The 23,989-nt window shown below is 36.5% G+C and overlaps 1 protein-coding gene across 3 annotated transcripts in view; it reads left to right on the forward strand.

Moving 5' to 3' along the window:
- The window catches only part of FCHSD2 (FCH and double SH3 domains 2), a 299,421-nt gene that overhangs the window by 216,105 nt on the left and 59,327 nt on the right, over window positions 1–23,989 (forward strand). For all 3 annotated transcript variants that reach the window (XM_082845563.1, XM_082845564.1, XM_082845565.1), the window contains 2 exons: window positions 1,856–1,978; window positions 14,268–14,363. In XM_082845563.1, coding sequence (XP_082701689.1) covers window positions 1,856–1,978; window positions 14,268–14,363 — 219 coding nt within the window. The remainder of the gene's footprint in view (window positions 1–1,855; window positions 1,979–14,267; window positions 14,364–23,989) is intronic.

A 23,989-nucleotide genomic window follows, 5' to 3' on the forward strand; every position in this document is an offset into this window, starting at 1 on the left:
AAAAAAGAAAAACGGAAAATAAGTATTGATGAGGTTGTGGAGAAATTGGAACCTTTATATGTTGCTGGTGGAGATGTAAAATGGTGCAGCCACTGTGGAAAACAGATTGTTAGTTCCTCAAATAGTTAGACACAGAATTACCAGAGGACCCAACAGTTCCACTACTAGGTGTATACCCAAGAGAATTGGAAAATCCATGATAGCCAAAAAGTGGAAACAATCCAAATGTCCACCAACTAATGAATGAATAAACAAAATGTGGCATATCCATACAATGCAGTATTGTTTAGCCATAAAATGTACTAATACATTGATGAACCTTGAAACCATGCTAAATGACAGAGGCAGGCACAAAAGACCACATATCATATGATTCCATTTATATGAAATGTCCAGAATAAGCAAATTCATAGAATTAGAAAGTAGAGGGGCTTCCCTGGTGGCACAGAGGTTAAGAATCCTCCTGCCAATGCAGGGGACACGGGTTTAAGCCCTGGTCTGGGAAGATCCCACATGCCGCGGAGCAACTAAGCCCGTGCACCACAACTCCTGAGCCTGTGCTCTAGAGCCCGTGAACCACAACTACTGAAGCCCACATGCCTAGAGCCCGTGCTCTGCAACAAGAGAAGCCACCTCAATGAGAAGCCAATGCACCACAACAAAGAGTAGCCCCCGCTTGCTGCAACTAGAGAAAACCTGCGCACAGCAATGAAGACCCAACGCAGCCCCCAAAATTAATTAATTAATTAATTTAAAAAAAAGAAAGTGGTTTAGTGGTTGCCAGAGGCGGGGAGAAAGGTAGGAATGGGTGCAGCCACTTTATGGGTATGGGATTTCTTTTGGAGGTGATGCAAATGCCCTGTAATTAGATAGTAGTGATGGTTGCACAACATTGTGAGTGTACTAAAAGCCACTGAATTGTACACTTTGAAATAGTTAAAATGGTGACTTTTATGGTATGCGAATTTTACCTCAATTTTTAAGAAGATCTTTGTTAATTTGTAAGACTGCAGAACCTTTATTATTATTACTATTGATATATTTTCCTATAGCTGTTGCTAGTATGTATGTATGTATTCTATTCTACTTTGTTAGCCTAAAATTATTCAATATATTCTTTTCCATCTACACAGTTTCCACAGTTTTTATTTTGGTGGCTATGCATATTTTAGTCTGTGTATATCATAACTTAATGTATCTCAAATGTTTAGTGGTTTTCTCTTCTTTTTTTTCAATTTCAAAGAGTTCTGCTCTAAATGCTTAAATAAGTAAGAATGTTTAAAACTCTTCGTAGACTTTGCATTGTTGCTACCTCCCCAAAACAGGATTTCTGAGTCATTTTTTTATTTTTACTATTTCTATTGTGTTTTTTTTCTGACTGCTCTATAGTAAGAATATATTAATTTAGAATCTTACCAATAATGGATGAGGAAAAATGGAGGAGATTAATGTTTATTGAATGTCTGTTCTGTTCCAGGCACTGTGTCTGGATCCTTTACATCCATTATTTCATTTAACTCCCACGCCTACTCTTATAAAGTGACTACAGAAGTTGACATAACTAATAAGCAGATGAACAAATATCAGAAATGAAGCATTTTGCCTCCCAAGTGTTATCCTGTCCCCACAACTTTACCAATATTGGGGTTTACCTTTTTTAGTTACTATTTATTAGAGAAATTCATGTTTTCCCAAGTGATTGTTTAAGGTTTATATTTATTCTTACATAACGATCTATATCTTTTATTAATTTTTTATTAATAGATTTTAAACTGAACTTACCTTTTAAACAATAGGCATTGTGTGTCAAAGCTTTATCATAATTTTTTTGCTTTTGTTTACTCCTCTTTTACAGGCTCTTGATGGAAATGTATATGACCACCTCAAGGATTATTTAATAGCCTTCAGCCGGACGGAGCTAGAGACATGCCAAGCTGTGCAGAACACATTCCAGTTTTTATTAGAAACCTCCAGCAAGGCAAGTTACCTTTAGTGCAATATGTGATGTTATCCATTTTAGAATCTAAAATGTTTTTTGCATACAAACAAAATGAAGGTACCAATGACATTAGAAGAATGCTTTAAAGGACAAATTTCCTGGAAACGCTATTTCTTCTAACAAAATGGGAGCGTGTATTGTTCTCCTTGATGAAGGTCAAAAAAGTCTATTGCCATGTATGTTGCTCTTGAGAAGAATGGTTTAAAGAGCTTTTATCTTTCACTCAAATGAATTTTAAATACACTCAGTTTGTAAAACAACAAGGTCATGTGTCAGTGCGAAGAATAATAAAGGGGCACAAAAAGGAAAATTAGCATTTTATAATTGATAAAGAAATTAATGTTATAATATCTTGTTTTTAAAAATTAACCTTGCCTTCTATATGCTGTCATTCTTTGATAATAATCTTTTCATTCAAAAGTGTTGACATCCATCAACTTTGCTGGCCTGTCACACTGTTTACATAGAAAATAAATGAAATCGTTTTTCTTTAGGATCTGACAGATTAAAATTTTTTGCAGTAGAGAAACTGCCCTTTGGAAGATAAATTGTTCCTGCGATTAATAAATCTTATTTTCTTTCTGATAAATTAAGTGCATAATAAATGTTTCCTGACTGAATGAATACATTTATTAAAATATATTCATTTTATAACTGCTATTTTAAAAGATCCAGTTCAATTCTCCTTTTTGGCAGGAAGAGCAGGAACTAGCTAATACCTTAGAAAGTTGTTTGGAAAGGAATCAGGGTCTCCATCTCACAAGACAGTGTCCAAAGACAGGAAAGAAAAGGGACACAGACTTTTCTTCCTGAACGCCTCCATGTGTATTTATTCTTATTTTCAGTGTACCATAGCTCTAATTCTATTTTTAGAAAAACATTTAAAATGTTAAGTTGATATGGGAATACAAATATCACTAGTCTGGTGCTTTGAAATCCTGTCATATTTTTGTATTCTTATATTTTCACCCCCCAGGATTCAATAAAAGATATAAAAGGATGGATGTATAGAAAGGATAAATGGATGAATAGATGGATAGTTAAGTTAAAGAAAATGTAGAAAAATAATAATTGAAGAATCTAGGTAGTGGGTATATAGGTGTTTCTGTACAATTCTTTTTATTTTAACATGTGTACATTTGACATCTTCCATGAGAGAATGTTGCAGGGAAAAGTCTATAAAAACATCTTGGTTTTGTTCCTTTTATGGAGAGGTTGATTTTTGACTAGTAATCAGATTGTTTATATTTATTGGTCCATTCAGATTTTCTGTTTCTTTTTAGTACATTTTGGTAACTTACACTTTCCTAGATGAATTGTCCATTTCATTTATCAAATTTGATGTCATAAATTTGCATATAAAGTTGTTTGCCTCTGTAGTTGTCTCCCTTTTCATTTCTAATATTGTTTGTGCTTTCTCTCTTACTTCAGTCAGACTTACCAGTCTATTTTATTAATGTTTTCCAAGAGCCAGCTCTTGTTCTACTTCTCAATGTTATTGTTTCCTATCTCCTTAATTTCTGCCTTTATATTCATTATTTCTTTCTACTTTATTACAGTTTATATTTTTATTCTTTTTCAGGCTTTTTTTCTATTAGGTTCTATATTTTCAGTCTTTCTTGTTTCCAAGTAAATCCACTTGAACCTAAAAAATTTCTCTTTCTGCTTTAATTGCAGTCTATGATATGTTTGTAGGGCTTTTTTATTGTTTCTGCATTCCACCCCCCCCACCCCCACCCCTGTCATTAACCCATGAATTATTTAAAAGTGAGTTTTTCCAGTTTCCATTCAATGGGGGGAGTATATAATAGGGTGGCATTTTTCATTTCTAATTTTATCAGAGAGACTGTCCCCAGACAGAATTCCTTGAAATCTCTTTTTCCAAGAATAAGTTAAGTTTGAATACACTACCTTTAGTTTATAAAACAGGTAAACATATAGTCTTTAAAATGTGCTAATATTTTATACAGCAGTTAACAATTTTCTAGGAGTTTTTAGCACATCCTCTGAGGTTGGTATTATCATGCTCATTTCATAGAGAGGAAAACAGACCCAGGAAGTTTATGTGGCTCGCCTGAGGTCACACACTCACACATAGTGTTTTCCATGCTCTACTACTATCTATGTTATCTCTTTAGCTTATATTATTTTCATAGAAAGTGAATTAAAAATGAATCAACTGATTTGGACACATAAAGAGATAAGCTTTTTATTTTCCACTACATTCACTCATATGAGTATCTTACTCCCAGGGATGAGGAATAAATGAGATGCTCTTCTGTTTAGATTGAAAGTGGTAGTAATAAAAATTTTGTAAGAATGATGTAACTAGGAGTTGTGCCCTTTTGTTCCTAGTACCAGAAGAGCTTATACCTATAAGTTTTATGCCACGTGTTTTTCTGTTACAAAGAGCTTGTTATGTTGCTCTTGTTATACTGCTAAAAGCAACCTAGTGATCTAATAACCCAAAAACAAGTTTGAAACTCTTTTGGTTTTTATTCGACACCATTACTAGCTTGTCTTTTTTTTTTTGCGGGGGGGAGGCGGAATTCATTTTTTTCCACATATCTAAATTGTAACTGTACATGTTCTCAAAGATATTTTGGAGGTAATCCATAGTGACACATTGTAAATTTTACGATGCCCTCTATATCTTTTATCCCCTAAAGGGAAACAGCTGGCCCTAGGAACTTTTGTTTAATTTTAATTATTTATGAAGCTTGCTTTTCTTCTTAATATTTTATGAAATGCTTTCTACATGTAACTGAAGCAGATGTTGTCAGAGATATTTTCTCTGGCATAGTTAATTCTAAAAGTAGTTCTTCTGGCCTTACAGTTTGTTTATGTGTGCTTGCTTTCTGTCTGCATAAGGGAATTCCTTCCAATTAATAATGTAGATCTTTTAACAATTCAAAACTAACAATGTTATTCTATATTTCTTTGGAAATTAAATTGTCTAGTATTGTCATTCTTAATACCTTGAAGACTTACCAAAAAAGTAAACTTAATAATATGAAGGGGAAAAATCACATGATCATCTCAAAGGACACAGGAAAAGCATTTGACAGAATTCAACACTCTTTTATTATAAAAATGCTCAGCAGATTAAGAATAGAAGGGAACTTCCTGAAAATGGTAAAGGGCATTTTTTTAAAACCTACATCACATATCACACTCAATGGTGAAAGACTGAAAGCTTTCCCCACCTAAGATCAGGAACAAGACAAGGATGCCCACTTTTCACCACTAATATTCACCATTGTACTGGAAGACCTGGTCAGAGCAATTAGGCAAGAAATAGAAATAGGAGGCACCAAATCAGAAAGAAAGAAGTAAAATTATCTATATTTGCACATGACATGATTATAGAAAATCCTATAGATTCCACAAAAGTCCTAGAGCTAGTAAATGAATTCAGCAGAAGTTGCAAATACAAAATCAAAACACAAAAATCTGTTGTGTTTCCATAATACTCCATCAATGAATGAACTGAAAGAAAATTAAGAAAATAATTCTAACTACAATACCATTTGAAGAATAACTACTTAGAAGTAAATTTATCCAAAACATGAAAAACTTGTACATTGAAAACTACAAAACATTGCTGAAATTAAAGAAGACCTAAATAAATGGAAATAATAAATGTTTATGGATTGGAAGATTTCATATCACTAATATTTCAGTATTCCCCAGGGACTTCCCTGGTGGTCCAGTGGGTAAGATTCCATGCTCCCAATGCAGGGGGCCTGGGTTCCATCCTTGATTGGGGAGCTGGATCCCTCATGCATGCTGCAACGAAGATGCTGCGTGCCGCAACTAAGACCTGTCTCAGCCTAAATAAATAAATAAATATTTTAAAATATATATATTTCAATATTCCCCAAAGCAATCTAATCAAGATAGTATGGTAGTAGTATAAGGATAGACGTGTAGACCAGTAAGAATTGAGAGCCCAGAAATAAACTCAAACATCTGTGGCTAATTGATTTCGACAAGGTTGTCAAGGCCATTTGATAGAGAAGGAATAGTCTCTCCAATAAGAGGTGCTAAAACAACATGATAACCACATGCAAAAGAATAAAGTTAAACCCCTTCCTCACTCCATATATAAAAATTAACTCAAAATGGGTCAACAACCTGAAACTATAAAATTATAGAAGAGAACAGAGGTAAATCTTTATTGGTTTTGCCAATGTATTCTTAGATTTAACATGAAAGCTGAAGCAATAAAAGAAAAGATAGATAACTGAACGTCATCAAATTAAAAGTTTTTGTGCATCAAAGAACATTATCAAGAATGTGAAAAAGACAGTCCATAGAATGGGAGAAAATATTTATAAATCATGTGTCTGATAGGAATTTAATAATCAGAATATATAAATAACTTTTACAATTCAACACATAAAAGACAAATGACCCAATTTAAAAATGGACAAAGGACTTGAATAGACATTTTTCCAATGAAAATGTACACATGAAAAGATCCTCAGCACTGTTAGTCATTAGAGAAATGCAAATCAAAACCACAATGAAATACCACTTCCCACCTGGTAGGATAACTTTAGTATTTAAAAACAAACACACACACAATAGCAAGTGTTGGCAAGGATGTGGAGAAATTAGAACCCTCGTACAGCGTTTGTAGGAATGTAAAATGGTGCAGCCACTGTGGAAGACAGTTCGATAGTTCCTCAAAAAGTAAGACACCTGCAGGGGACACGGGTTCGTGCCCCGGTCCGGGAGGATCCCACATGCCACGGAGCGGCTAGGCCCGTGGGCCATGGCCGCTGAGCCTGCGCGTCCGGAGTCTGTGCTCCGCAACAGGAGAGGCCACAACAGTGAGAGGCCCGCGTACCACAAAAAAAACAATAAGACACAGAGTTACCATATGACTCGGCACTTCGACTTTAGGAGAATTGAAAAAAAGTGTTTAGGGCTTCCCTGGTGGCGCAGTGGTTAAGAATCTGCCTGCCAATGCAAGGGACATGGGTTCGAGCCCTGGCCTGGGAAGATCCCACATGCCATGGAGCAACTAAGCCCATGTGCTACAACTACTGAGCCTGAGCTCTAGAGCCTGCAGGCCACAACTACTGAGCCCACGTGCCACAACTACTGAAGCCTGCGCGCCTAGAGCCCGTGCTCCACAATGAGAAGCTACGATGATGAGAAGCCCGCACACTGCAATGAAGAGTAGCCCCCACTGACCACAGCTAAAGAAAGCTTGTACACAGCAACGAAGACTCAACACAGCCAAAAATAAATAAATAAATTTATTTTTTTTAAAAAGTGTTTAAACAAAAATTTGTACAGAAATGTTCACGGCAGTGTTATTCATAATAGCCAATAATTGTAAACACCCTAAGTGTCGATCAACTGATGATTAGATAAATAAAATACAGTATATCCATACAATGGAATATTATTTGTTCATAGAAAGGAATGAAGTACTGATACATCATACAACATGTGTCCCACAGAATAAAAAACATAAATAGATATTACCATATTAAAAGACGTTTGTATGGGCTTCCCTGGTGGTGCAGTGCTTGAGAATCTGCCTGCCAGTGCAGGGGGCACGGGAACGAGCCCTGGTCTGAGAAGATCCCACATGCCGCAGAGCAACTAGGCCCGTGAGCCACAACTACTGAGCCTGCGCGTCTGGAGCTTGTGCTCCGCAACAAGAGAGACCACGACAGTGAGAGGCCCGCGCACCGCGATGAAGAGTGGCCCCCGCTAACGGCAACTAGAGAAAGCCCACACACAGAAACGAAGACCCAACACAGCCATAAATAAATAAATGAATGAATGAATGAATGAATGAATGATGTTTTTATGGCCTAGGTTGTGTCCCCCTAAAATTCATATGTTGAAGTCCTAACCTCTGGTTCCTCAGACTGTGACTGTTTTTGGATATAGGGCCTTAAAAGAGGTTATTAAGGTGAAATGAGGTCATATGGACAAGCTCTAATCTAGCATGACTGGTGTCCTTATAAGAGGAGGTTAGAACACAAACAGGCACAGAGGGAAGACCATATGAAGACACCAAGGAAAGATGACCATCTACAAGCCAAGGAAAGAGGCCCTCAGAAGAAACCAACCCTGCCAACACCTTGATCTTGGACTTCTAGCCTCCAGAACTCTGAGGAAACAAGTTTATGTTGTTTAAGCCACCTCATCTGTGATACTTTGTTATGGCAGCCCTAGGAAACTAATACAGACGCTTATACTCACTATTAATCAAAGAAATGGAAATTCAAATCACCGTGAGATTCTATTCTATACTTATGAGATTGACAAAAACAGACAGGAATGACTGTTGGTGAGAATATGGATTAACAGAAACTCTTACACTGCCCCGAAGGGTACAGATTGATACATCCAATATAAAAACATTTGACATTATCTAGTCAATTTAAAGATGCACTTAGCTTATGACCCAGCAGTTCTACTGCTCGGAATATAACCTAGAGAAACTCTGGCACATGGGTACCAGGAGACTTTTGAAAGAATGTTCATAGCAACTTCCTTTATAAGACTAGAAAAAGCTAGATATAACCCAGCTGTCCACTGACAGTAAGATGAATAATGGAATACAAGATAGCAATAAAAATGGAAGTTCTGGGGCTTCCCTGGTGGCGCAGTGGTTGAGAGTCCGCCTGCCGATGCAGGGGACACGGGTTCGTGCCCTGGTCCGGGAAGATCCCACATGCTGCGGAGCAGCTGGGCCGGTGAGCCATGGCCACAGAGCCTGCGTGTCCGGAACCTGTGCTCCACAACGGGAGAGGCCACAACAGTGAGAGGCCCACGTACTGCAAAAAAAAAAGGAAGCTCTGTAGGCACATGCATTAATATGGATGAGATTCACAAATGTAATATTGAGCAAAAAGCAAATTGCACAACAAGGTCCTACAGTATAGCACAGGGAACTATACTCAGTATTTGTAGTAACCTATAATGGAAAAGAATCTGAAAAAGAATATGTGTGTGTTTGTGCATGTGTGTGTATGGCTAAATCACTTTGCTTTACACTTGAAATTAACACAACATTGTAAATTAGCTGTACTTCAATTTAAAAAAAAAAAGCAACTTGCAAAAGAATACACACACTAAGATGCCATTTATGCAGTGTTCAAAAATATCCAAGAAAACAGTATCATTTTGAGATACATCATATGTAGTAACACTATTAAAAGGAAAAAAGAAAAGAGGAGCTTGGTAAAATTCAGTAGAGTGGTTACATCTAGAGCAGCATGCATTTGCAGAGGGGCAGATATTCCCCAAGGGAGTAAAAATTGCTTCTGGATTTTGAGGGGTGGTTTGCAAAAAAATCTTAGATATTACAGCATTCCATAATACATAAACATATATACAGTATATTTGTGGCATTAAAATTTAATCAAAGAGGGAGATTAGGGGAAAAATGTCTTAAAAGAGTCCCTGGATTGGGGAGTGGGAGTGATAACACTTAAAAAACATTTAAAAAAAAAAAACAGGTTGAGGAACATTCCTTTCGAAGGAACGTGGGAATGCAATAAGGAGAGGTTATATAGATTTTGACAGTAATAGTAATGTTTTATTTAATCTCAGTGATGGATACAGAGGTGTTCTTTAACAACTGTTTATTGAATGCTACTTTAGACAGAGTCACTGTGCTAGTTGCTGAAGGATACATCAGTAATGAGATTTAAGGCCTGACCAGTTGTCACAAGGAATGACAGAGGGGAGCAGGAAGGGACTGGAGGGAAAGATTACAAAGGGGATGAGGAAACTTTTGAGAGTGAGGGATAAGTTCATTATCTTGATTGTGGTGATATTTTTACAGGTGTATAGGTAAGTTAAGACTTATCAAAGTATACACTTTAAATATGTACAGTTTATTGTATGTCACTTATACTTCAGTAACAGCTTTACAGAGAGAGAGATTGGACATATATCCCAGAGAAAATGAAAATTTATTTTTACACAGAAACTTGGACACAAATGCTTTATTCATAATAGCACTGGAAACTGCTTAAATGACCTTCAGTGAGTGAGGGATCAAACACATGGTGGTACTTCCATACTATGGAATACTACTCAGCAATAAAAAGGAGTGAAGTGTTGATACATGCAACAAATTGGATGAACTTATAGGAAATTATGCTGAGTGAAAATGGAAATCTCAAAAAGATATATGGTGGGACTTCCCTGGTGTTCCAGTGGTTAAGACTCGGTGCTTCCACTGCAGGGGGCATGGGTTCAATCCCTGGTCAGGGAACTAAGATCCCTCATGCCGTGCCACATGGCCAAAAAAGAAAAGATACATGGTGCATGATTCCATTATGTAACATTTGTGAAATAACATATTTATAGAAATAGAGAACAGATTAGCAATTGCCAGGAATTAGGGATGAGGGAAGTAGAGGGAGCTATTATGTAGTAGCACAAGGGAGTCATGTGGTGATGGTTCAGTTAAGTATCTTGATTGTGATAGTGGTTACATGAAGTTATACATATGATAAAATTGTATAGACCTCTACATATACACCACCCCAAAATGAGTGCATATATAACTGGTGAAATCTAAATAAGCTTTATGCTTTGTACCAGTGTCGATTTCCTGGTTTTGATATATACTATATTTATGCAAGACACCGACATTGGGAGGTGCACAGGATCTCTTTGCAACTTCCTTTCAAAATGAATTGTTCGAGACAGAAGACCAGTAACTAACCCAGTACCTCTAGTGTACAGATCTTGTTTTCTATGTACTTTCTCCTACTCACTTAAAAAAAATAATAATAAAAGTAAATAAATAAAAACAGTGCTTCTTGGGAAAACAGCACTGATTCTAGATCTGGGACATGAAATATGTAAGGTAAATGTTAAATAATTTGTCATAATGGAAAGCAAGGAAACTGTCAAAACTATCAAAAACTACTAGTCCCATCTCAAAGGGACTCAGGATGTGCTCTTGCTAGCCAAAGATGGGATAATTTTAGCATCAATAATGATAATAACAACAGTAGATTAAAACACATCAAATATTTTAAAATCCATGACTTCATAATAATAATTTACTAAAGCTATAATTGGTCATTCTTTGGAGGTTGCTAGGGAAACAGCTCAATTTGAAAACTAGATAATAAAGGGAAGAGGAAATGTTTATCCTGCCTTATACAAAATGTACCTCAAGGTAACTAAATAATTGACTTGGAAAGTTTTTCTTATGGAAGTATTCCAGCTAATAAATGAAAAAGGAATGATAGAATTCCTTGAAAAAGTGATAGAAAAAATAGAAAAATCTCTAGTTTTTGTAACCCCTAATATGTTTAGGCATTTATCATCATAGGTCTGTTCTATTAGTTTCCTAGGCTGCTGTACAAATTACCATAAACTGGATGGCATAAAATGACCGAAATTTATTCCCTCTGAGTTCTGGAGGCCAAAAGTCAGAAATGAAAGTGTCAGCAAGGCTGCACTCCCTCCAGAGGCTTCAGAGGATAATCAGTTTCTTACCTCTTCCAGCTTCTCATAGCTTGAGACATTTTTTGGTTTGTGGTCACATTACTCCAATCTCTGCCTCTGGTCTCATTGGCTCCTCTTCTGTCTGTGTTTTCTTCTGTTTGCCTTTTATAATGACATCACTTATCATTAGATTAAGGGCCCAACCACAGAATCCAGAATGACTTCCTAATCTCAAAATCCTTAACAATTACATCTGCAAAGGGCCTTTTTCCAAATGAGGTAACATTCACAAGTTCCAGGGATTAGGACGTGGACATCTCTTTTGGGGGGCCACCATTCATTCAGCCCACTACAACTGTTAATATCAAAAAGAGACGAGTCAGAGGCAAGCCTCTTCATAGAAGTAAACACCACCTTGTCAAAAAATAAAACAAAAACCTAAACGCAAAGAAGCATCAACTTACAGGACACACAAGAAACAGAATACTGCGAGGATGGAGTCAACAAAACTCAGACTGTGGGAAACTCTACAAAACAAAAACTCAGTTTCTTCAACAAACAAATTGCAGGGGGGTGGGGGTCAGGGAGATGGAGGAAGAAACCTATATATGAAAACAAACCTAAGCAACATCATCCATTTGCACTGTGGGAACCTTACTGTGATCCCGATTTGTAAAACTTTTTAAAATATGGAACAGAAATTTGAACATTTACTGGTTGTTTTATAATACTTTTTGTAAATTTTAATATGGATATATTTTTTAAAGTCTTTGTCTTTTAGACATTACACTGAAATATTTATAGATGAAATGATATGTCTAGGATGTGCTTCAATATAATTGGGGTGGGGGAGGAGCAGGTAGGTTTATAGATGAAACAAGAATTTGTGTTTTTGGAAGTTGGGTGGTAGGTACATGGGGATACATTATTCTGTTCTCTCTACTTTGAAATGTTCCGTAACAAAAAATTAAAAATTTAAAAAGGTTAATACTTCCCCCTTGAAAGAAAGAAAAAGAGGAAAGAAAGAAAGAAAAGGAAGTTTGGTTTGTGGTGCTTGAGAGGATAGGTTTAGCAACTAGAAGGATGATCCTCTTAGCTTTTTTCTGCATGGTGACTAGTGAGGCTGTGTCTCAGGGCTGTGTCAAGAGATTTCACAGGGGACTTCCCTGGTGGTGCAGTCCTGTGTTCGATCCCTGGTCCTGGAAGATCCCACATGCTGCAGAGCAACTAAGCTACAACTACTGAAGCCCACGCACCCTAGAGCCTGCGTGCTGCAACTACTGAAGCCTGCGGGCCTAGAGCCCATGCTCCGCAGCAAGAGAAACTACCTCAATGAGAAGCCCACACACCGCAACGAAGAGTAGACTCCACTCTCCACAACTAGAGAAAGTCCGTGCGCAGCAACGAAGAAACAACACAACCAACCAACCAACCAACCAATAAGTAAATAAATAAATAAATAATTTTAAAAAGAATAAAAAAGAGCTTTCACAGCTACTCTAGCTTAAAACTGGAATCCAGGAAAAGAAAAAAACACATTTCCCTTTGAGAATATGCTTATTCAGCCAGCCTTTCATGACCATATTTTTTCAACCACTCCTTCCTCCATCCCACCCCTTCAGTCTGGATTAAATAGCACCATCTTTTGTGCTCTCCTAGTACCTTCTACATACTTTGATAAGGTATTTTAATTGTGTAATCTGTTTAGTTCTCCCAGTTTCTAGATTATAAATTCCTCGAAGATATTAACTTTGTTTATTCATATTTATTCCTCTGTGTATTCCCCCTCTCTGCTGCATTTAACATTAGGCCTAGTAAGCTCTCTCAGTAAATGGTTGTTGAATGGGGGTGGGGGGTGCAGAGGAGCAATAGAGAATTGGGTTGTGCTGGTAAATAAAATGCAGAATATACCTCCTACTTTCTCCATCTCCTGAATGAATTCTTTTCCCAGGACTACTAAAGTATAGCCACAGAGCTGCTTTAAACTTTTCTTTCTTCTGCCCATCCTCTGGCAGAGGTGCTAATGAGCTGTAATATACTACAAATGAAAGAAGAGTTAAGGGTAAGCAGTGTAGCAAAATAGAAAATGGGTTTCTGCACAATCACATGTTACTGATTTCCACTCTTTCCCAGAGTATATAATACAATGAATTCTTTTTAGATGACTGTCTTTCTGTGCTATTTGTTTTGTTACTTTATGTGTATTAGAATTCCCCTTCTTTATAAATTACTTTCTAGTCTGTCTTCTTGGTATGCTTTAAGATGGTAATTAGAATACAGCCTCCTTAAAAGGTGGCAAGAAGTACTGGAAAAATACTGTTTTGTGTTATGTATAAGGTTATTTGGCAGTTTCCTAGTAGATGGCAATCTCCATAAAGCAAACTTTAAGAGGCCTACAAAACTTAAGAACTGGGAGAGACCTGACAAACTAATGTGCTTCCCTATTTGCACCCCCCACCCCCGACACCCCCCCACACCCCACACCCCCACACCCCCACCCAGTGTTCAAAAGAATAACATTTTGTGTAATAGCCATCTTTTTGTAGTCTTAAAGTAGTACATATTGTCTAGTCCCCAAATCTGGGCTAGTTTCTAAACTAGTACTTTCCATGCTTAGATTCTTGAGAAAATGGGGCACAAGGATAACAACTATTATCTAAAATGAAAAAAAAAAATTGTAGTTATAATTTCTTTTTGACCACGTAGTACTGGATGATTGCTCATTTTTGGAAAACAGCAGAATAAAGCTTAAACTTTAAAACACAATTATTGAACATTTTAACCTTATTAAAGACTTAAAGATATTTTATTTTCTCTTTAGGTGGTACGAGACTATAATCTTCAGCTGTTTTTACAAGAGAATGCTGTATTTCACAAACCCCAGCCCTTCCAGTTCCAGCCTTGTGACAGTGATACTGTAAGGGAATTCCAGATTTTCATTTCATTTGTCTTTAAGCTATGTTTGTTCTTAAATAACTACCATCCTTGGAATAGACAGACAAAAACTGAGTGTATCTCAATATTTTAACAAAACTGTGAGGATGCAGAGAAACTGTGACATTTCTTCTTTTTAAAATGTGACTAACACGCCCAGTATCTTTATGCTAACAACTTTCTGCTTAATAGGGTTAAATCATAAAACAAGTTACTGGAAATCTGAAAACTGAACTGAGGGAAAAAGAAAAAAATACTCAATAAATTTTTTTCAATTCAAATGTAAATTACATACTTTCTATTCATGAAATTCTTCACATGCATACCCTTCCAAAGAAACCAGTGGTTAAGTTTTAACCAGAATAGAATTAATAAATAGAATAATGAATATATGCATACAAATATTTTTACTGGTTTTATTAAAAATTATAGACCCTTTATAATTCCTTTCAGATTTCTTAGAATGTTAAAGTATTAACACAAATGCCAAATTGGCAGTGTTTAAAAAACAATCATTAATCATACATTTTTATCCTTGAGTTTAATCTATGAAAAATGATAGCCATTTTTTAATTAAAGAAAAAGAACCAGAATACTAATTTAATGACATTTTTTAAAAGGTATTTAACTTCTACAAGTTGAGAAAGCACATGTTGGCATATCTAGCACATTCTCTCAATGCAGGCAAACCAAGAGGGAAGTCAAGTTGTATTGGTAAAGTCTGTTGGTAAACCTAGAATCAAAACCAGGGGAGTTTATGATATCAGAGTTTAATGGTATCAGTTTAATAGAAACCTTTGCTGGAGATATCTTCATTACTTTTCCTACTAAATTTTAAGTAGCCCTGTTAGTGGCTATATAAAGAAATGTAGGAAATCAGCATTTCCCTCTAGATTTATTAACCCTTGCCCTTTATAGTAGCGCCTTTTTTTATCGACCAGCTTTTGCTGAATGACTCGGAGACATTGTCCTGAGGATACAGGGTATGGACAAGTTTGCCAAGCTTGACTTAAAATTGTGACTAATTTGAGATTATTTTATCTTTGCCCATTTTCCTCAGGAAAATCAGAATAATAGTGACTCTCATCTCACTCATCCAAAGCCCAATGACAACCTGAAATCCTTCATTGTTTCTGAACACTGTGCTAAATGTTCTTAGCTGTGTGTCCCTGTTTGCCTTAAAATTCTAACTCTATGCTGTTTTCTGTCCTTGTGCAATCTGTACTGGGCAGAGTTTAAAAGCTGCCCAGCTGGTGGATATTGAGCTCTCCCCTGTCAGTGCTCTGAGAATGACCATAGCTGAGGTATATGGGGGTGTGGGTCAAGGGTGGGAGGGATGGGGTGTGTGGGTTTGCATGCTGATGAAGGGTGGGACCTGGTATTGGAATGAAAGTTATAAATATATGTGTAAGGGGCTACTGAATGCATAAGCTGGGGCTTTCCGTTTTTTTCCCTTATGAATTAGGGATTTCTTTTCCTCTTTATAGTGAAAAGATTGAGCTTTTCATTTGTCATCTTGTCTGAAGCACCTTAGTTTTCCTCAGCAGGAGTGCTGGAAAGAACCTTAGAGCTAACTTGCCTTTGTTAAAGAGGAAACTGAAGCCTAGAAAGGAAGAGAGACTTGTCCAGAGTCATACAGTGAATTAATGACACATTAATGTCTTGATTGCAGTTTAATGTTCTTTCCACATGCTACTCTGTTTTCTAAGAAGAAATGTTCAGCACTTGGGGAGCAGTTAATTTTTTCATAATTGAAAAAGATAAATGCTCACACATTTGTAAAAATCATCCCAGATTGTCAACCACTGAAAAAGTCTTTAGAATAATCATTTTGAAAATGTTTTTACCTGTAAAATTTGTTGTATGTACTTTTTGTTTTGTTGTAGATTAAGTATTCTTACTGCTCACAAAGAGTAAAATCCCAAATAATTGTTTTTACTCAGTATGGACTAGTACTGTTCTTTCATATGAGAATGGAACCATTGTTTACTTGCTTTTCTGGTTTCCTCTTGGAAAAGCCTGTCACGGAGAGTGCCAGTCAGTGCCCCCTTAACTTACTCCTCCTGCCGGGGAAATGCAGGGCATGTAGGAAGCACTAATTGCCACTATCTTCTGTCGTATTTCTGAAATTGCTATTGTTACTATCCTATTTTGGAGCATATTTTAATTCAACAGACACTGAGTCCCTACTGCATCTGAGTGCCAGTCGTTCAGATAGAGGCTGAGGATAGCTATTACATGTTAAGAGCCTGGACTAGATGAGCTCACTGACATGTACACAAATAAGTAAAATATAATGAGGCAAGTGCTGTATATGTTACAGTGCTCCTGCTGTCCATTGATGGATACAGTTAATGCATCCTGATGTAGTATAATTTTTTTTTTGCGGTACGCGGGCCTCTCACTGTTGTGGCCTCTCCCGTTGCGGAGCACAGGCTCCGGACGCGCAGGCTCAGCGGCCATGGCTCACGGGCCCAGCCGCTCTGCGGCATGTGGGATCTTCCCAGACCGGGGCACGAACCCGTGTTCCCTGCATCGGCAGGCGGACTCTCAACCACTGCGCCACCAGGGAAGCCCTGATGTAGTATAATCTTTTTACAAATTTTTTGAGGCATATTTACATATCATATAATTCACCCATTTCAAGTATATTATTCACTGATTTTTAGTAAATTGACCAAATTGTACAACCATCATCACAAGTAAGTTTTAGAACATTTTCATGACCCCAGTAAGATCCCTCACGTCGGTTTACTGTTAATCCCTATTCCCATCCCCTGCCCAGGCAACCTCTAGTCTATTTTCTTTCTCTATGAGTTTCCGTTTTCTAGAAATTTCATGTAAATTGAATCATACAATATGTGGTCTCTTATGTCTTGCTTCTTTCACCTAGCATGTTTTTGAGGTTCATCTATGTCTTAGAATGTATCAGTAGTTTGTACCTTTTTAATTACTGAATAGTGTTATGAATATACCACATTTTGTTTATCTGTTCATCAGTGATAGACATTTAGGTTGTTACCCACTTTTGGCTATTATCAATAATGCCGATATTAACATTTGTGTACAAGTCTTTGTATGAATATATTTTCAATACTCTTGAGTTGCTGAGTCTTATGGTAAATTTGTTTCACTTTTTAAGAAATTGACAAACTATTACAGAGTGGCTACCATTTTGTGTTTCTACTACCATTGTATATGGGTTCTTGTTTCTCCACATCTTCACTTCCATTTGTTATTGTCTCTCTATCTCTTTGCTTATAGCCATCCTAGAGGATGTGAAATAGTATCTCATTGTGGTTTTGATTTGCATTAACCTAATGACTGATGATGTTGAGTATCTTCTAATGAGCTTATTAGTGATTCATATATTTACTTTGGTAAAATGTCTATTCATATCTTTTGCCTTTTTTTATCAGATGTTTTGTCTTCTTAGTATGGATTAGATCTTGAAGATGAATTGAAATTTACTTTGCAGTGATTGAAAAACAACATGCCAGGAAGTGAAAATAACAATTGAAAATATTAGGTGAAATTCACTGAAGATTTGTTTCATGCTAGATATTTTTCTAATTGCATTGCCTGTATTAACTCATTTAGTCCTCTCAACAATCCTATATTTTAGGTTCTCTTTTTAATCCTCATTTTATAGTCGAGGAAACTATAGTTAAGAAATTTGCTCAAGATCACTCAGCTAATAAGTGTTGGAGCCAGAAAAGCTTGAAAGTGCATCACCTGTTGAAATAGCAAGGAGGTTTGGTATGGTGAAGGTGTTGAACAACACCATAAATGTAGGTTGCAACCAGATTTTGTGTATGAGTTTTACATATGGTAGTATATGGAGAACTATGGAATGTTTTCAAGTAGGACAGTGATATGATAATTGCAGATGGATTCCCCCTGCGGGACAGTAGTGTTCCTTAATTTCATTTTGGATTTTATAATTTATATTAGGAACTTTGAACTCCTTATGGATTTAACACCTTCATTTTTCACTCAATAGATATTTATTGTGTATAATTTGTATATACCCTTGCCTTATATAGAGATGAGTAGTCAATAAACATTTGATCTAGATTTAGGTAAGATGCATTCAGGAAAGCCATAGGACTTTTAAAGTCACCACCATGATTAAATTTAACTTAATTTTCTTCTGAAGGTTTTCATATATTATCTTAACATTTTTTAGAAAAACTTTTTAATATAACCAATCTCAAATTCCAGTATTTTCCCTACAAAAGTCAAAAATGTCCAGTTGAAAACATACAGTCACAGTATTACCACTGGAATTTAATTAAGGGTTGAAATTATTGCACTTCTTCTTTTTGTGGCTTATCTTTTTTTATCTGCTGGTAAATCAAAATTCCTTTTCATTTTATTTTAATATATGATTATTTTGAGTCATGTTTTAGAATGATATACCAAAAGGAACTGGCCAAAATGATTTTATAAGGCCACAGTTATCTATTCTGTGCAGCCATAGAATTAAATTAGGAATCTTAGTTTAACCATAAGATGGTTACAAGTGACAGTGATCAGTGGCAAGTTTCATCTAATGTAGTAATTTAGTAGCTGGCTCATGGTTAATACTGAAATATTTCCATGTCTGTATTTCCATATAGAGTTACTGATTTCTAAAGTATCCTTTCTTTATTCTTCTTTATATCTTCTGGTATCAGATGATACCAGAAAGTCAAAAATCTTTCTAGAAATAGTAGAGTTCACCTTTCTTCACTGAAATGAAAGTTTTTAATACAAGACTGTTCTGAGAAGGATATGGAATGTAGCCTAAAATTTTTTTTAAATAATTTTTTAAATTTTATTTTATTTTTTTTTGGCTGCTTTGGGTCTTTGTTGCCACATGTGGGATCTTTGTTGTGGCATGTGGGATCTTTTTTAGTTGTGGCATGAGGGCTCTTAGTTGCTGCATGAGGGATCTAGTTCCCTGACCAGGGATGGAACCCAGGCCCCCTGCATTGGGAGCTTAGGGTCTTAACCACTGGACCACCAGGGAAGTCCCAATGAGAGAATTTACATTTATCAGGCTCTCTATGTTGAAGAGTCATTCAGCTGTCACATGGGTCATACTTGTATTAGAGATTCATACAGGTGTTGTACAATGAGAAATCATGGGCTTTGGATTCAAATTCTGGCTGTGCTGTGTGCTAGCTGTGTTTATTTATTTATTTACATCTTTATTGGAGTATAATTGCTTTACAATGGTGTGTTAGTTTCTGCTTTATAACAAAGTGAATCAGCTATACATATACATATATCCCCATATCTCTCCCCTCTTGCGTCTCCCTCCCTCCCACCCTCCCTATCCCACCCCTCTAGGTGGTCACAAAGCACCGAGCTGATCTCCCTGTGGTACGTGGCTGCTTCCCACTAGCTATCTGTTTTACATTTGGTAGTATATATAAGTCCATGCCGCTCTCTCACTTCATCCCAGCTGACCCTTCCCCCTCCCCGAGTCCTCAAGTCCATTCTCTAGTAGGTCTGTGTCTTTATTCCCATCCTGCCCCTAGGTTCTTCATAAACACATGAAAGAATGCTCAACATCATTAATCATTAGAGAAATGCAAATCAAAACTACAGTGAGGTATCACCTCACACCAGATAGAATGGCCATCATCAAAAAATCTACAAACAATAAATGCTGGAGCGGGTGTGGAGAAGAGGGAACCCTCTTGCACTGTTGGTGGGAATGTAAATTGATATAGCCTCTATGGAGAACAGTATGGAGGTTCCTTAAAAAACTAAAAATAGAACTACCATATGACCCAGCAATCCCACTACTGGGCATATACCCTGAGAAAACCATAATTCAAACAGAGACATGTACCACAATGTTCATTGCAGCACTATTTACAATAGCCAGGACATGGAAGCAACCTAAGTGTCCATCGACAGATGAATGAATAAAGAAGATGTGGCACATATGTACAATGGAATATTACTCAGCCATAAAAGGAAACGAAATTGAGTTATTTATAGTGAGGTGGATGGACCTAGAGTCTGTCACACAGAGTGAAGTAAGTCAGAAAAACAAATACCGTATGCTAACACATATATATGGAATAAAAAAAAAGTTATGTGTTTATTTTTATTTACATATTTATATATATTTAACCTCTCTGATTCAGCTTCCTTGTATGAAATGACTCTATTGCGTTTGAAAATTAAACTTGACTCAGTGCCTTGCACATAGTAGATAGAAAATAAATGTTGACAGCCTTTTTTTTTTCTATCCACAAGACAGGCATATTTCATTTTTTTAGGTTGTGCCACTAATTACTATAAGAAATACTAAAATATCAAATATAGAAGACATTACCAAGATTATAAAATATTGTAGTCATGGCCCCCAGTTCTCAACTCCCTTACTGAGTCTATCACTGAAAGTCCCTTGGGACTTCTGCTCTCCTATTTTATTCTACAAGGCATAACTCACCAACCTCTCAGCAGTTTTTAAGGCTAAAAGGCAATCTGTGTGGAATAAAGAGTAGCCAATAGCTAACGATTACTGTCCATTCTTATTCTTCATAAGTCATAAGAACATGACTTGCCTTGCTCAGCATCTCTCTGCCCTGTATACATCTCAGTGTGTCTCCCTTCCATTACCAGAACTAGTGATGTGTACCCTTAGGGAGCATTTCCTCACATCCTGTGAAAAAGGAGAAGGTCAACCTGGGATGGGAAATAATACGAGAAACATGCACGTCCACAAAACTTAGATAAGTATGACCTATGCAAGCAGGAAAAACTTAAGGAAACGTTTCCCTCAAACTTCCTGGTGGGGATGAGAAGACCTTTTCCTCTTTACCTTCTCTGAACTGCAAATAATAAGAACTTCATGTATAATGATAAAAGAAACGAGCTGACATTAAATTTCCAACATATGATCTTTTCCTGTTATTTGAACTGCTAGTTCTGATATTTAATTCTGCCTTCTATAGATTAACAGTTATATTAAGAAGACCACTTGCTGCAATTAGGATTTTGCACATTAACGTTTCACTTATGTGGGGCATTTTATGCATCTATTTAAAAATAAGTATTTAGCAAAAATGCCCTTGTCTATAAAAGACTATATGGAGTCAATATATCATGCAGAGAATTTTCCTGAAAATTCTCATTGTTACAAGTGGCTCTTTCTGTTGATGGGAATCTTATATTGCATATAGCATTGGCTCATCATCATGAAAGCATTGTGATAGAGAATTTATGAAAAATCCTCCTGTTGGGTAAATAGGTACCATCATCTTGTACATATACTGGCAACAGTATCCAAAAATGGAAGACCCTGATTATAGACATGTGTCACTTTCTAGAATCAGCAGTACCTACAGTCAAGTGTTCAAAGGGGTCTGTCCTAAGTTCTAGAGCCTTTCAAAAAGGACTTAGTTTTCACAGAAAACTTACCATCTATATAATAGATCTTTCTCCCAGTCTGGTGCCTTTTCTAGCCATTGAGAGGAATTCAGAGCTTTCCATAGATGCCTTGGTAACGTACTGACATGCAAGGAGCCTGGAAGTTCACTTTTTTTTTTTAATATACCTTGTGATTATAGCTCTTAAAGCAAAGTCTCTGTTAGAGCTACCAAACTAAAGGTATACTCCTCCTGAGGTTGTTCCATCCAGTCATGCCTCTACATACGTCTAGAGAGTACCAGACACAAGGTTTTTTTGTAGTCTTTTGTTTTCATGTCAGGGACATATTCTCCTTTCAGATTTACCTTTGGTATTCTAAGCCAAGACAAGAGAAGGGTATTCCTTTTTCAGAGTTCTCATTAGTTCCTCAGCCCAGCATTACTGTAATTGTAGATCCTCTTCCTCAGTTGTCCAAGGTTTTCCAGAAATGTTCAAAAGCTCAAGCAGCATTAATTGTCTTCTAGTTTACTCCCCTGAGAGACAAGGCACACTCAACCCAGTTATCCGGATGAGTTGCCACTTCTCTTCTAAGTGAAAGTGCTGCTATCCAAGCGTAGTTAAATCAGAATAAGTTAAATTATGTCTCATGAGGAACACTGCTACACTTCTCTCCACAAAATATGTGACTTAAAGATCCACGGTCTCGGACTTCCCTGGTGGTCCAGTGGTAGAGACTCCGCACTTTCACTGCAAGGGGCACAGGGTTCAATCCCTGGTTGGGAAAGTTCCACATACTGTGCAGTGTGGCAAAAAAAATAAAAAAATAAAAGATCCACAATCTCCTATCAAAAGCTTTCAGTCAGTGTGTCTCAAAATTTGGAATCTTTCAGGTTTTAGAAAGGTAATCCATCTGTCATATACTGTGTAACACCCTGAGCAGGGTGTATGGAAGTACTCAGTGATCAAACACAGCATCTTTGCAATAAAACATTTGAATATTCACATCAAATGAAATAAATAAAAACTATAAATAACCTCTCTTTAGTTCAATTCAAATTTTAGCTCCAAACTTACCAAAAAGAAAAGGAAAAAAACTTAATGATTTTCAGAGCGTTTTGGATTTCAAAATTACAGGACTGTGAACTTGTATAAACATGAGTGCTAAGAATATAATAGCCTACAAAGATCCAGATGCTTTTTACTTGAAGAGGTCCTTCTGAGAACAAATAATAATTAACTTTCTTAAAATAATTAACAGTGTAGTATTAAATTTCATAAAGAATAAGCTGGATCAAATATTTAACACAATACATCTCTTATCTACCAGTAAACAAGTAGTGCAGATCCCTTGAATGAGGGTTAATAAGATTGTTCCTGGCATACGATATTAGCATGACAACCCTAACATTATCTTTCTTGAAAATGGATTGGAATGCTAGTATTTTACTCTGTTAGTGGTTTTCATTCATCATACATGACCATCTCTTTTCCTCCTTTCAAATGGTTATATTTTGGTTACAGACTTGAAAAATAATGACTATGTTTCTTGTGTGAAAATCAGCTTTTCTATCCCTACTCACTTTGTCCTTCTGCGTGCAGGCTCAGATATATGTCTGAACCTTCTATACCCTTATGCTAACCTTAAAATGAACTGAAATCATATCTTTCTCTAAGGACAAAACAGTTAAGATGACTTAAAGACTAATATACCAAGAATATATTGGAATGAGCGGGAATTCCCTAATGGTCCAGTGGTTAGGACTCCTCACTTTCACTGCCAAGGGCCTGGGTTCAGTCCCTGGTCAGGGAATTAAGATCTCGCAAGCTGCACAGCCAAAAAAAATAAAAACACTGTAGTGTAGTTCTTTAAAGTTATTTAATAACTGTAAATTTTGAAGACTGTATTTTAATATTACTTTCTAAAAAGATTTGTAATTTTTAAAAACAACATTGCTAGGCTCTGAAAGGCTTCCTAAACTCTTGAAAGAGTTTGGCTTTTGTTTTTCTAAAAACAAAATTAAATCAAAAGATGTCTCTTCTTTTCTTTTGTTTTTGGCTGCATCATATGGCTTTCGGCATCTTAGCTCTCTGCCCGCCTGACTAGGGATGGAACACATGCCCCCTGCAGTGGAAGTGCGGAGTCCTAACCACTGGACCACCAGGGAAGTCCCTAAATCAAAAGATGTCTTAACATTTAAGTAAAAGCCTAGACAAAATTTCATTGAAAAGAAATTT

Source organism: Leucopleurus acutus (genome assembly GCF_964270905.1).
Source record: "Leucopleurus acutus genome assembly, chromosome: 8".
NCBI lineage: Eukaryota > Metazoa > Chordata > Mammalia > Artiodactyla > Delphinidae > Leucopleurus > Leucopleurus acutus.